At 53.0% G+C, this 13,548-nt stretch overlaps 1 protein-coding gene across 1 annotated transcript in view; it reads right to left on the reverse strand.

The window, feature by feature from the left end:
- The window catches only part of ULK1 (unc-51 like autophagy activating kinase 1), a 30,520-nt gene extending 17,191 nt beyond the window's left edge, over nt 1–13,329 (reverse strand). The window contains exons 1-5 of the mRNA XM_008574629.1: nt 13,245–13,329; nt 9,766–9,862; nt 8,814–8,928; nt 8,273–8,365; nt 8,143–8,184 (exon numbers count right to left, since the gene is read on the reverse strand). Coding sequence (XP_008572851.1) covers nt 8,143–8,184; nt 8,273–8,365; nt 8,814–8,928; nt 9,766–9,862; nt 13,245–13,329 — 432 coding nt within the window. The remainder of the gene's footprint in view (nt 1–8,142; nt 8,185–8,272; nt 8,366–8,813; nt 8,929–9,765; nt 9,863–13,244) is intronic.
- Nucleotides 13,330–13,548: the final 219 nt, after the last annotated feature.

The following is a 13,548-nucleotide window of genomic DNA, read 5'->3' on the forward strand; positions in this document are numbered from 1 at the left end:
TCCTAGTGGGGAACAGCACAAAGCTGCTGGTGACCAGATGGTGTGAACGCCAGTCCCTATAAAATGTGAGAAGCAGCTCCCCACCCCCACCCCCAGAGCTGGAGCAGCAGTCCAGCAGGTAGGGGAGGGGAGGGTGCTCCCACAAGCCCCCACCCCTGCCATCTGAGACTCCACAGACAGGTTGTGGCCCAGTAGGGGACTGAGAACCTTCAGGCACCACACAGAGAAAGGGGACGTTCACAAAGACAGGCCTTGGGCTGTCCCACCCAGGGCCCATGGGGCCCCGCCTGGGGTCCCTGCCTGGCCTCAGGTGCCCCACCCCAAGTGAGAGAAGCCTCAGCCCCAACTCCCACCCAGCCTTCCAGGCTAGCTGGGCGGCCACCAGCTGCAGGGAGAGATAGCGGCTGGGCAGGTAGGAGTCCCCAGTCAGAGAGGGATAGAGGGGGACGGAGGCTCCAGCAACCCCACAGGACAGGCAATCAAGTGGAAAGAATGTGATGAGGGTAGAGGTGACAGAGATAGGGGCCAGAAATAGCTTCAGATACAGCAACACCCATTCCCTGCCCCAGTGAGCAGGCGCCAGCCCCCAAGCCCCTGCTCTCCTGAGAGCAGAGGGCGAGGACCAGAACCTGGCCTGCAGAGCTGGGACTCAGGCCTGACTTGCACAGGGCCACAACAAGCAGGGACATGGTGATAGGGGACAAGATGACAAGGGTAAGCTGGGGAGACAGACACAGGCATGTGCAGAGTGGGCCCCAGTGTCCTGCCTCCCCCAGGGCAGCCTCCTTCCTCCCCCAGACAGTCAAAGGCTCAGGGGGATCCCTGTGGCTCAAGTGACAACAAAGTCCTCTTCACACCTGAGGACCCAGGGGACCCTGGAAATGAGGCTCTGGCCCCTGCTCCCACCCCTATCTCCTGCCCAGTCTAGCCAGGGCCCTTCCAAGAACCCCCCATGAGTCATCTGGCCTTGCCCACCCCTCCACACAAAACTACCTCTCCAAACCCCCTCCAGCCATCCTGGCTGCTCCCTGGTGCTAGAACCCTCCTTGCTCCCTGACACCCCCAGGCCCCTGGCCTTGCCCCGTAGGGTCCACAGATGTCACCCCTGAGATACCTCTGCCTGCTCCCACACTACCCCCCTGTGCTGCCTGCCCTCACAGTTCCCAAAAACCTTGGTGGGCACTGCCTCCCAGGAGGGGACACAGACCCTTGGTGGGCATGGGGCTGTGGGGATCCCAGCACCCCCAGCCTCCTCTGCCCCCCACATTATACTTTGCTGGGCAGTTCCACCCAGGTTGGTTGTTCAACAGAGACCACGGCCCCACCCCCACCCCAAGCCTGTGCTCAGCTTCTCCCAGAAGGTCCTTCCAGGCACTGGACACAGAGAATCAGCGGGGTGGGGGCATCAACCTCACCACACAGCATTCAGGCCTTGGGAGACCTAGGCAGCGTGGAACAGATGACAGCTTCAGGCAGGCGTCTGTGGGTTAGGCCCTCATCGAACCTTCAGGGCATGAGGCTCTATCAGCCCTGCACTGGCCCAGGCAACAGGTACAGTCACCAGCCCACCAAACAGGGGGGCACACTGAGGTCTCCACAGGTCAGGAGGCATGCCCCGGCCTCAGCCTCCCTTGCCCAGGCCAACGCCAAGCCAGTACCACCTGTGACTGCCCACCTGCCTGGAAGAGTTGGGAGGGGTGGCCTCCAGTTCTGGCAGGGACTAGAAGAAGGTGGGCCAACCCAGGAAGCTGGCAGTGCCCTGGGCACACTGGTGGGGAGCTTTTCCAAGGAAGCCTATGCCCCGCCCAGCCCATCATCCACCTGGGGCCACCCTGCCCTGCCTGCTGGGTCTTCCCATCCCTACCCATGGGAAGTGGCTCTCTTGGGCTATCAGCCCACTCAGAACCCAGATAGGGCATTGGGTCCCCCCTCCACCAGCCCTGGCCTGACTAAATTTGGTTTTTACCAGCTCCCCTGGGGAGTGGGGACTCCATGGGGGCAGACAGGAGCTGCTGGCCACGCGTCACTCTCAGGCGGCAGGTTTTGGGGAGCCCACTACACTACAACACACGCATACAGTCGTGGCAAGCGCAGGCCTGTACACACCCGTATCCTAACAGTGAACAAGCCTGGCACCCTACACTAGTCACTCAACCCCAGGAAGCAGGTCCCACCTCACAGTCTGGGAGGAAATGCGGGAAGCTGGGCTTGGAACCCAGACTTCTGACCATTCCACCGGGCTATCCCCTCCAGATGACTGACTCCAACCCTGCGCACCTGAGGCTCCTGACCACAAAACAAAACCTGTAAAAGGGGAGAACAAAACCAGTACCCCAGTACCCTTCTCAGCTGTGGCTTTGTACCCAAGGGCCTGGGGGTGGAGCTGGCCCAATTGAGCAGGGCCTGCTGCCCCCCCCATCACGCATGCATGGCTGGCACTGAGGCCAGGTGTCCCCGGGTTGCCTGGAACGGGCATCCAGGCACGTAGGAGCCACCGGCCCCTGGGGCGCTAAGGTGCTTTGCTTAATAGGATCCCAGCTCCCACCCTCTGTCAACTCCGCTCCTGTCTGGTGATCAGGGCTGGGCCTGGTGGGCTGGGCCTGGTGGGCGGGCGGCAGGAGCTGACCTAGTTAACTCCTCCAGAGCCGGCCTTCTTGGCTCCACATGGTGGCAAAAGCCACGGCTGTGGCCTGGACAGAGTCGCTCCGCCCCCACAGGCTAGATTCTTCTGCATAGCTCCCAAAAGAGAAGGGATGCCTGGCCCCACCCTGAGAAGGCAGGACCACCCTTTGGCTCTAGGGACCCCCTGCATCTGCTCATGTGTGTTGGCTGCCCTTGCTAGTCCCCTCATTCCCTGGTCTGGGCATCTGCTGCAGGGAGCTGAATCCAGTGCTGACTGGGGGGGTTGGGGGAGCGGGGACTGACCCCAAAAGTGGGGACACTTCCAGTGCAGGACAGCATGAGCTGTTGAGACCCCTCAGGAAGTCACAATCTCTACACATTCCTCCCAAGATCTAACCATCCCTAGTTGGCGCAAACCCCACTGAAACTTGTGGCAGCAGCTCTGTCTATCGGCTGAGCTGAGACACACACCCCCACACTGTCCAGGAATGGGTACATACACCAGGGAACAGTCAGGATACCTCCCAAGATCTAACCATCCCTAGTTGGCGCAAACCCCACTGAAACTTGTGGCAGCAGCTCTATCGGCTGAGCTGAGACACACACCCCCACACTGTCCAGGAATGGGTACATACACCAGGGAACAGTCAGGATACCACACAACACCAAAAAGGCAACCCCTACCATCCACAGAAAACAGAGTGGCCTCTGGTGCAGGGCCGAGTGTCTCGCTCCAGTAAGTCCAATACAGGCGAGACGCAACTTGGGTGTTAGGTGAGGAACAGGAGGAGCGACCACAGCATAGACCAAGGGCCCCCTGGGGAGGGAAGAGCAAAGAGGGAGGGCTAGGCCAGGTTCTTGGGTGCGGCGTGTTCTATGTCACGCAGGTGCCTGCTGCGTCAGGCATTTCATCACCTATGTTTTGCACTTTCCTGTATGTTTATTTGATCTTACAATTTTAAGTTTTAAAAACTAGATAAAGCAAACAGAGACAAACAGAAAACACAACTTTGTAGACAACTTCCAGAACTGCCCAGGCCCGGGGCCCTATTCACAGGTCACTGCTGGAGCCTGGCACCAAGGGCTTCCCGCTGCCTGTACCCGTCCCTACTCAAGCTGCAGGAAAGACCATCCCAGTCTGGCTTGGCAGCCTCCTCCCCCCTCTCTGGGAAGGGGAATCACAGCCAAGTCCCAGGTTCACCTTCCCGGGCTCACAGGCCATCACTCAGGGCATGTGGCTAGTGTGGTTCCTGAAAGGCCCCAATTGTGAGCGTGGGCCTCCCAGCAGGTAACTCACTGGGAGCTGGTCTGTCTGCAGGACCCAGGTGAGTCACTGCTAGGAGGCCTAGCAAGGTGTCCGGCTGCAGGGAACCGGCCAGATGGTGTACTAGCTTCTAGAGGGTCCTCGAAGCAAGGCCTGTGGCCATCATTCCCCCTCCAAGGACGTACTGGGCAAGGACTGGGCCTGGCTCCACAACCCTATACCCTGATTACAATGGTGGCTGCTCTCCCAAGGTGAGAATAAGTCTGGACACAGCATGGGATGAGACTAGCGCTCACCACTCTACCCTCAATAAGAAGGCCAGGTGCTCCAGCTGCCTCCCACAGCTTAGGTAGACTCAGAAAAGAGCATAATGCAAGGAACCTTCCTCCTAAGCACTCAGTAGCCTGATAAATGTTACCATTTTGTACAGTTAAAATCAACCACCACAACAACCCCACACAAACAAAAATAATCTCAGACAAGAAACAACACGGGGGAATATTTGCAAACTACCACAAAAGGGCTACTTTCCTTAATATGTAAAAAGCTCCTACAAGTCAATAACAATATTTATACATCACTTGCTATATGGCAAGCACAGTTCTAAGCACTTATACTTGAGTTGTCATCACAACAATTTTATGGGTAAGAAAACTGAAGCTATAAGAGGTTACCTGCCCAAGGTCACACAGATAAATTAATGGTGGAAGCAGGACTCAAGAGTAAGGCAGTATGGCTCACGGCAAATGTCATTAACTACGGTACCATCCAGTCTCAGTAAGAAAAGGACCAATTGCCTATTAGAAATATGTGTCAGGCTGGCCGGTTAGCACAGTTGGTTGGAGCACAGTGTTATAACACCAAGGTCAAGGGTTTGTACCCTGGTACCAGACAGCCACCAATAAAAAAAAAAAAAAATCCCTATCTCAAGTTTCTCAGTTGGTTAAAGCATGGCCTTGTAACAGCAAGGTCAAGGGTTCAGATCCCCGTACTGGCTGCAAAAAATAAAAAAATAAAAAAAAATAAAATAAATACATGCTGAGGACAGGAGGTATTTCTAACATTCGCATGCATGTCAAGAGATACTGAACCTCCCCCATCATAAATCAAAACAAAACCCTAAGAGATGCCATGTTCCACTTCTCACACAGCCAAGATGAGAAAGCCTGAAGCTGCCCTGTCAGGAGACAAGCTGCTGAGGGACCACTGGTATTGCCTCTCCGGAAGACAATTTAACAACAGGTATCCAAATTAAAACCACACATCCTGGGCCGGCCTGTGGCTCACTCGGTACAGTGCGGTGCTGATAACACCAAGGCCACGGGTTCGGATCCCATATAGGGATGGCCGGTTCGCTCACTGCCTGAGCGTGGTGCTGACACCACCAAGTCAGGTTAGCTCACTGGCTGAGCGTGGTGCTGACACCACCAAGTCAAGGGTTAAGATCCCCTTACTGGTCATCTTTTTAAAAAATAAATAAATAAATAAAAAATAAAACCACACATCCCTCTTAAACAGGGGTGCACTTCCAGGGATCCAGATACACACGGCAAACAAGAGTCCAAGGATAATCGCTCCCACACCACTTGATGTGCGAGAATCCCAGAATAGCCTCATGCCCCGTCAGCAGAGGGGCTGGTGACGTGGATTTTGGAATATCAGGCAGTGAGTACCACACGGCTGTAAATAACCACCACAGCCACAACTGTGATGGCGGCTAACACCTCAGACACCTCCATGTGGTCCATACAACCAGAGAGGGCGTGTGCTTTCTCTCTGTCCTCACATCTCCTTGGTCTCTCCTTCACAGAGGAAAAACCAGGGGCAGAGGGGTCAGGACACTTGCATAAGGAAACAGCTGTGTAGGTGGCAGAGCCAGGACTGGGCTTACAGGTGGTTCCTCCAGAAAGGAATGGACGGGTGTGACCTTTCTGATGTGGATTGAGACAGTTATGTGCAATAACACAGAACCTTCTCCAAGATATACTCTTTTATTTTTTTAAAAAGATGACTGGTAAGGGGATCTTAACCCTTGACTTGGTGGTGTCAGCACCACGCTCAGCCATTGAGCTAACCGGCCATCCCTATATGGGATCCGAACCCATGGCCTTGGTGTTATCAGCACGAGACTCCCGAATGAGCCACGGGCCGGCCCCTCCAAGATATACTCTGAAGTGAAAAAATTGCAGTGCAGAACAGGGGGTGTGCTGTGGTGGGGAAAGACACAGGTCACATCCACTGTGATGAGGCCATCCCCACAGGCCAGGAACCTACGAAGTGCTGGGGAGGGGGGGATTCCAGCTGGACAGGGATGGGAGAGTTACCTTTCAGCGCATGCCCTTCTGTAACGTCTTTTCTTCGCCAAATCACTTTTTACCTACTTTACCTACTTGGGCCGGCCTGTGGCTCACTCGGGAGAGTACGGTGCTGATAACACCAAGGCCACGGGTTCTGATCCCATATAGGGATGGCTGGTTTGCTCACTGGGTGAGCGTGGTGCTGACAACACCAAGTCAAGGGTTTAAGATCCCCTTACCGACCGGTCATCTTTTAAAAAAAAAAAAAATCAAATCATTTTTTCCTGAGCCCTGGTTTCTGTCTCCTAAAAGTCTTAAGGATGCAGGGAAACAATCCCAACACCCCTGAGAGTGGGGAGAGCCCCAGCCGAGAAGCCCCTGTGCTGGAGCCAAGGAGAGGCTGCGGCCAGCATTTCTAAGCACTTCCTCTGAGCAGAGAGGAAGCCACAGCATTGCCAACACCACGGGAAGTGGCAGATGCCCACAACCAGGTGCATGTGGCCCAACTGGGATGGAGCAGGAACTGGAGGATGGCAAGAAGGCTGTAGGCCCTGGGTGTGCAGATGACCGCCTGGATTCCCACTCATGGTCTGCCTGTTCTCAGAGGCCTGCCCTGGAGGTACCCTGGAGGGGAGCACCAGGGGGTATGGCCAGAGGTGGAGGGGTAGCTCACACTGGGTCTGTCCCTGTGCAGGGACAGGCTGTCCACTCTCCTCTGGCCCTCACAAGCATGATGCACGGGCTGGGCCACGGCCCATGTGGCTCTGACCAGAGGCCTCATAATATGTAGAGGAGGGAGAAAGAGGAGGCTGGGGGAAGGGAGGGAAGAACAGAAAGAAAAGGGTGGGAAGAGGACAGAGTGAGGAAAAGGAAAAGGAAAAGGAAAAGGAAAGGAGAAGAACAGAAAGAAAAGGGTGGGAAGAGGACAGAGTGAGGAAAAGGAAAAGGAAAAGGAAAGGAGGGGTGGAGAAGGGGGAGGGGCAGCCCTCCTGGACCCAGAACATCATGTCTCCTGCTGGGTTTCCAGGTACACACTGTCACACACTGGACCCGGGCCCTCCCCACAGTCACCTCGTGACATGCCACAGCTCCAAAGGCCACAGCAAAGCTGACAGCAGAAGAGGGAGGAGGCCACCAAAACACAGACGGCCACACTGGGAACTTCCTCAGTAAACAGGTTTCAAAATCATTAGTCAGCACTTCAGCTGCCTCAGGCTTCTGGTCCCCAAGCTGGGCATCCAGGGTCCCCAAGCTCTGCCTGCTGCTGGGCCCAGGGGCCTGGAGGGCAGCGTGAGAAGCCGGCTGATCTGCCTGCCTGCCTTCTGGGGCCAGCCAGGCCTGAGGCAGCCTCCTGAGCCAGCCGGCGGCTGCCTCCGTGCTTGGCAGGCCCAGCCCCAACCGCCAGCAAGAAGGAATCTCCTGTGGCTGCAGCCCCTCCCCCTCCCGCGAGTCTGACGCAGGGAGAGACTGGCCAATGTCTGGCCAAAGGAGCAATGTCAACAAACAATCGCGGCCCAGACAGGTGGGCCAGACCCACAGGACTGCCTGGGGCCTGCCTGGACACTAGTCCCACGTCAGGGCCACTGAGTCAGACACAGGGATGAGGGAACAGGGGGTCCACCACAGGGCCACGCTGTAGCCAGATGTTTCACTGGTCAGCAAAACTCAGCCCAGGCACCCCCTCCCCAGTCAGACAGCTGGAGAAGACGGGACTCCCCAATAGAACAAGAAGCAGCCCAGGCCCCAGATCTGGGCTAAAGATGGGGTGTCCACGGTCCCCATGAGACCTCAGCCCTGGGCAGGACTGAACATTCCGTCTAGCTCCTTCCACCATCCCCAGAGGCTGACCTAGAACTGTCCTCCACCCACCAGGGGCTCCAGCACTTGGCCAGGCTGGAGCCTGAACGGGTGACATAACCCCCACCCCATCTCCAGCAGACAGCAGCCCAGAGGCCTTACCTGGAAATCATACAAGGCCACGATGTTCTCGTGCTTCAGTTCCTAGGACAGAAACCCAAGTTTCTCAATAGCCAGATGTGGGCTAGCCCACCACTCTCTCCCCCACCTCTCTCCCAATGTGCAGGCTCACCTTGAGGATTTTGATTTCCTTCCCCAGCAGCGTCTGGGACTTGGCAAGGTTCTTCTTGTTAATACATTTAACCGCAACCTCCAGATCATGCTTCTGAAAACCAAAGGTGGACCTTCAGGGCCGGGCGACCCCTGCAAGCCACCCCCCACCTGCTGGGCTCCAGGGGTACGAGAATGGGTTCCTGGGATGGGGAGCTGGGGTGAAATCCCGGTCTGGGCTCTGGGGCTGCGGTTCCTGGCATGGGGAGCCTGGACTGGGGGTTCTGGAGCGGGGAAACCAGGATGGGGATCCGGGGTGGAGAGAGCATGCTGAGGGTGCTAAGGTAGGGAATCCGGTGTGAGGGCCCCGAAGTAGGGAGCCGGGCTGGGGATTCTGGCGTAGGGACTCTGGGATGGGGCTCTGGAGTAGGGAGAGCGGGCTGGGGGTCCTGGGGTGGTATCCCTGGGTTGGGGGTCCCAAGGTGCGGAGACCAGGCCGGAGGTTCTAGGGTGGGGAGCCCGGGCTGGGGGTCCTAGCGGAGCTCCCTGGCCGGGGACCTCACCTCGCGGTGGCGGCCCTTGAAGACCACGGCGAAGGCGCCGTGCCCGATCAGGTCCTTGCGGGAGAACTCGAACTTGTCGACCTGCGCTCCTGGCTTCTCGCGCTGCCGTCTTACCCTATGTGCCTTGTCTTGTCAGTCTGGTGGCGCCTATTTGCCTGGTTCCTACTCTACCAAAGGCTCATTAATACCTGGGACGTGGCATAGTTAGAGAGGAAAGGTTAGATAAATGGTGCATCTGTTCATAATATGCAGCTGAAGGACACAGTGAAATCGTATGTGCTCAATGGTAAAGTTCTCCGAGGTTTATAATTCAGTGAAAGGAAAATGCAGAACAGTATACTGTGCTACTACTGTCTGTAAGAAAGACATTGGAGGTGCGGTGTTATACCACCAAGGTCAAGGGTTCAGATCCCCATGCCAGCCAGCCACCAATAAAAAAGGAAGGAAAGAAAGAAAAGTGGTGGGGGGCAGGGGTGTATATGATACCTATAGGTTTATATAGTAATTCATAAATATAATAACAGCTAACCCATCGCTTACCATAGGCTGGGCAGTGTTCTTTCCAGATGTTAACTTATTCCTTCCAATCATTCTATGAGGAACTCGTTCTTATTTCCCCCTTTTACAGATAAGAAAATTGAGGCCCAGAAAAGTGATGTGCCCAAAGTGATGTGCCCAAAGTCACACCGCTGGCAAGAGAGTCAGTATCCCAACTCACACCAGAAGCTGTCAACCGTGGTTGCTTTGAGAGAGAGAACTGGGGAAGCGAGAGTCAGTTCTTTTCATTGTATACATCATGTACTAGTCTGAATTGTTTTTATCATGTGCAAGTATTGCTTTTGCAAATGTTTAATTCTAAACAATCCTCACCACCCACAGCCTTCAGTAATGGCCCAGGAACATGCAGCTCTGATTGCAGGATCTCTGTCCACAGCCTTCCCTGCTGCCTTACCAGAGCAGCCCAGCCCAGCCACTGGACAGCCCGATGCTCTGGGAGGAACTGCACTTGGCAACTCCTGGAATACCTCCACCTGCATCCAATCTGTCCTCTAGGACCCAGGACACAGGGGCTCCCTACCTGGACTGGAGCCAGAGGCTGCCAAAGCTGGAAGGGATAAGAGGTATCCTGGCCCGCCACTTTTGTTTTCCAACTGAGAGGTCTCCCTGTGCCCCCAGGGTCAGCCACAGCATTCATTCGCATCCTCATTCACTCACTCGTTTATTCAGTGAGTGAGTGCTGGGGTTGCCACAGTGGGAAAAAGAGAGCCCCTACCTTCAGGAGCTTCCAGTTCAGTGGTTAGAAGTGGAGGGACTAGAAGGACAAAAATTGCACAAGAAGTGGTGAAATTGCAACTGAGGACAGTGTGGAGAACAGGTGGGTAAAAATCAAGGAGAATAGGGCAGACAATGAGGGCCAGAGCCTGGTGCTTGCAGAGGCCACTAGCAAGAGCCTGGCCCAGCCCCACCTGGCCTGGAGGCCCAGCTAAGGAGAAAAAGGACAGGAAAAGCTTAGGAGCGGGCAGGATGGCAAGACGGGATTTGCATTAGGAAAGAGTTACTAGGCCCACTGAGGGAGGAATGTGTCTCTAAAAGGAAACACATATAATGACGTACAATTTTTACCTGTCAATTACAACAAATAATAAATTACAAAAAGAAACACACAAAAAACAAGGTTGATTGATGGGAACATGACTAGAGGGTTGCAGGAACCTAACCATGTATTTCCCCTAAGATCAATGGTTCAACATCTGTTAATTCAGTGCTCACAGGGGAACATGACTAGAGGGTTGCAGGAACCTAACCATGTATTTCCCCTAAGATCAATGGTTCAGCATCTGTTAATTCAGTGCTCACAGCAACTTTTTTTTTTTTTTAAAAGATGACTAGTAAGGGGATCTTAACCCTTGACTTGGTGTTGTCAGCACCACGCTCACCCAAGCGAGCTAACTGGCCATCCCTATATAGGGATCCACACCACTGGCTTTGGTGTTGTCAGCACCACACTCTCCCAAGTGAGCCACGGGCCGGCCCTCATGGCAACTTTATAGAATTTTTTTTTTTGGAGGCTGGCCAGTACAGTGATTTGAACCTTCAACCTTGGTATTACAAGTCCACACTTTAAGCCAACTGAGAAACTTGAGCCATGGAATTGTGTTTTTTTTGGCAGCTGGCCAGAACTGGGATCTGAACCCTTGACCTTGGTGTTACCAACACCACACTCTAACCAAGCAAGCTAACTAAGCAGCCCTATAGAACATTAACTACCACAAATAATGAGAATTGACTGTACTTCCTATGTGCCAAGCAATAGTCTTATAGGAAGTAACTCTTATGCCCACGTCAACCCTAGCAGGTAGGTTTCTATCCTTACTCCCATTTAAGGGGAAAAGAAACTGAGGGCCAGAGAAGTTGAATGACTTGCCCAAGATTACACAGCTGAGACGTGGCAGCTCTAGAATTTAAACCAGGCAGTCTGTGGAACTGTGACCGTTCTCTCCTCAGGTCTCCAGACCTCCCAAGGCAAGGACTGAATCTTGCTCATCTCTGGAGGTCCACCACTCAGCCTGAGGCCTTCAGTAAAGAAACTTGTTGAAAGGGAGTAGGGTGGGGCCGGCCCGGTGGCGCACTGCTACAGTGCACCGCTTGGGAGCGTGGTGGCGCTCCCGCCGAGGGTTCGGATCCCACATACAGACCGTTCCCGCTCAAGCGTGGTGGCGCTCCCGCCGAGGGTTCGGATCCCACATACAGACCGGTTCCCGCTCACTGAGCGAGGGTTGCGATCCCGTTGCCGGACACGAAAAAAGACAGAAAAAAAAAAAAAGAAAGGGAGTAGGGTGAAGAGAAGAAGTCTCCCCTGTCACTCACTCAACACTCAAAACACACCACCTTCCACAGAGGCACTGCCCACACACCCACTCAGACAGGGCTCAGTGCTGCTGCTACCTTCTGCCAAAGGAATGGCAAATGGGTGTCATTTCAAAGGGATCCCCAGAGCCTTAAGGGGAGAACTCTGGGAGCTCTGTGACCTATTAGTGATATCTGTCATGGGTGCCCTGGTATCACCATGACTTCAGTAGTGTAACCTTCAAAATGTTAAAAACAACTCTCATACAAATTTAGAAAGAACTGGGCTGGCGTATATATATATATATATATATATATATATACACAGGTTTTTTTTTTTTTCGTTTTTTGGTGGCCGGCTGGTACAGGGATTGAACCCTGGACCTTGGTGTTATCAGCACTACTCTCTAACCAACTGAGCTAACTGGCCAAGCTAATCCCCTTTATTTATATTTTTTAAATTTTTATTTATTTATTTATTTATTGGCGGCTGGCCATTATTAAACACTAACTCCCCATTACCCCTCCCCAGCCCCTGGCACCCACCATTCCACTTTTTGTCTCTAGGATTTTGACTTCTCCAGAGGCCTTGTATAAGTGTAATCAAACAGTGTTTGTCCTTTTGTGTCTGGCTTATTTTACTTAGCGTCATGTCTCCAAGGTTCACCCATGCTGTAGCATGTGTCAGAATTTCCTTCCTTTTTAAGCTGAATAGTATTCCATGGTATGGCTGGACCACATGTTCTTTATCCGTTCATCTGTGGGTAGACACTTGCGTTGCTTCCACCTTTGGGCTGTTGTGAATAATGCTGCTGTGAACATGGGTGTACAAATAATTGTTTGAGTCTCTGCTGTTCAGTTCTTTTGAGTATGAACCCAGTACTGGAATTGCTGTATGCAGATTTGATAATTCTGTTTAATTTTTTTGAGGACCTTTTATTCTGTTTTCCATAGCAGCTGCACCGTTTTACATTCCTGCCAGCAGTATCCAAGGGTTCCAGTTTCTCCATATCCCGGCCACCACTTGTGATTTTCTGGAGTGGTGTCTCACTGTAGTTTTGATTTGCATTTCTCTAATGCCTAGTGATGTTGCCCGTCTTTTCATGTGCTTATTGGCTATTTGCACATCTTCAGTGGAGAAATATCTATTCAAGTGCTTGGCCCATTTTTTAATTGGGTTGTCTGTTTTCTTGTTGTTGAGTTGTAGGAGTTCATTATATGTTCTATGTATTAACTGTCTTGTAAATAAAGTTTTATTAAAAACCAGCCATATTCATTTGCTTACTTACTGTCTGTGGCTGCTTCTGTGCTATACCTGCAGAGTTGAGTAGTTGCAACAGAGGCTGTATGGACTGCAAAGGCCAAAAATATTTACTATCTGTCCCTTTACAGGAAACCTTTGTCAACCCTTGTCCTAGATTAAGTGATATGTGGGTGGGCCTATTAAGTGATACTCCCATATGACAGTGAAGTGCATGCTGCCTCCTTGTTTACAAGTTTTGGGTCATTTTCCCAAACAGCAGTCAGAGATACAACCCAAAACCCTGGGAGTCATGCTCAATTCCTCAGATTCCTCCTCCTTACCCCAATCCACATTGACGCAGAGGTGGATCTGCTTTCGAATGCATTCACTGCTGATTGGAACATGGGCCCTGGTCCCTATCCCCATCATGGGCTGGGTTGAGTCCTAGGGGCAGGTCAGCAGAGAGCAGAGTGGTTGCACCTGCCTGAGTCTCTTCCAGCAAGGCTCTGTGTGTCTCAGTAATCCCATCTGGAAAATGGGAGCAATAATAACAAGATGTCTCAGAGGATTAAGTAAACAATGTGGGAGGTTCTTTTTTTTTTTTTTTTTTAAGATGACCGGTAAGGGGATCTTAACCCTTGACTT

Source organism: Galeopterus variegatus, unplaced genomic scaffold (assembly GCF_000696425.1).
Source record: "Galeopterus variegatus unplaced genomic scaffold, G_variegatus-3.0.2 Scaffold1075, whole genome shotgun sequence".
Classification (NCBI taxonomy): Eukaryota; Metazoa; Chordata; class Mammalia; order Dermoptera; family Cynocephalidae; genus Galeopterus; species Galeopterus variegatus.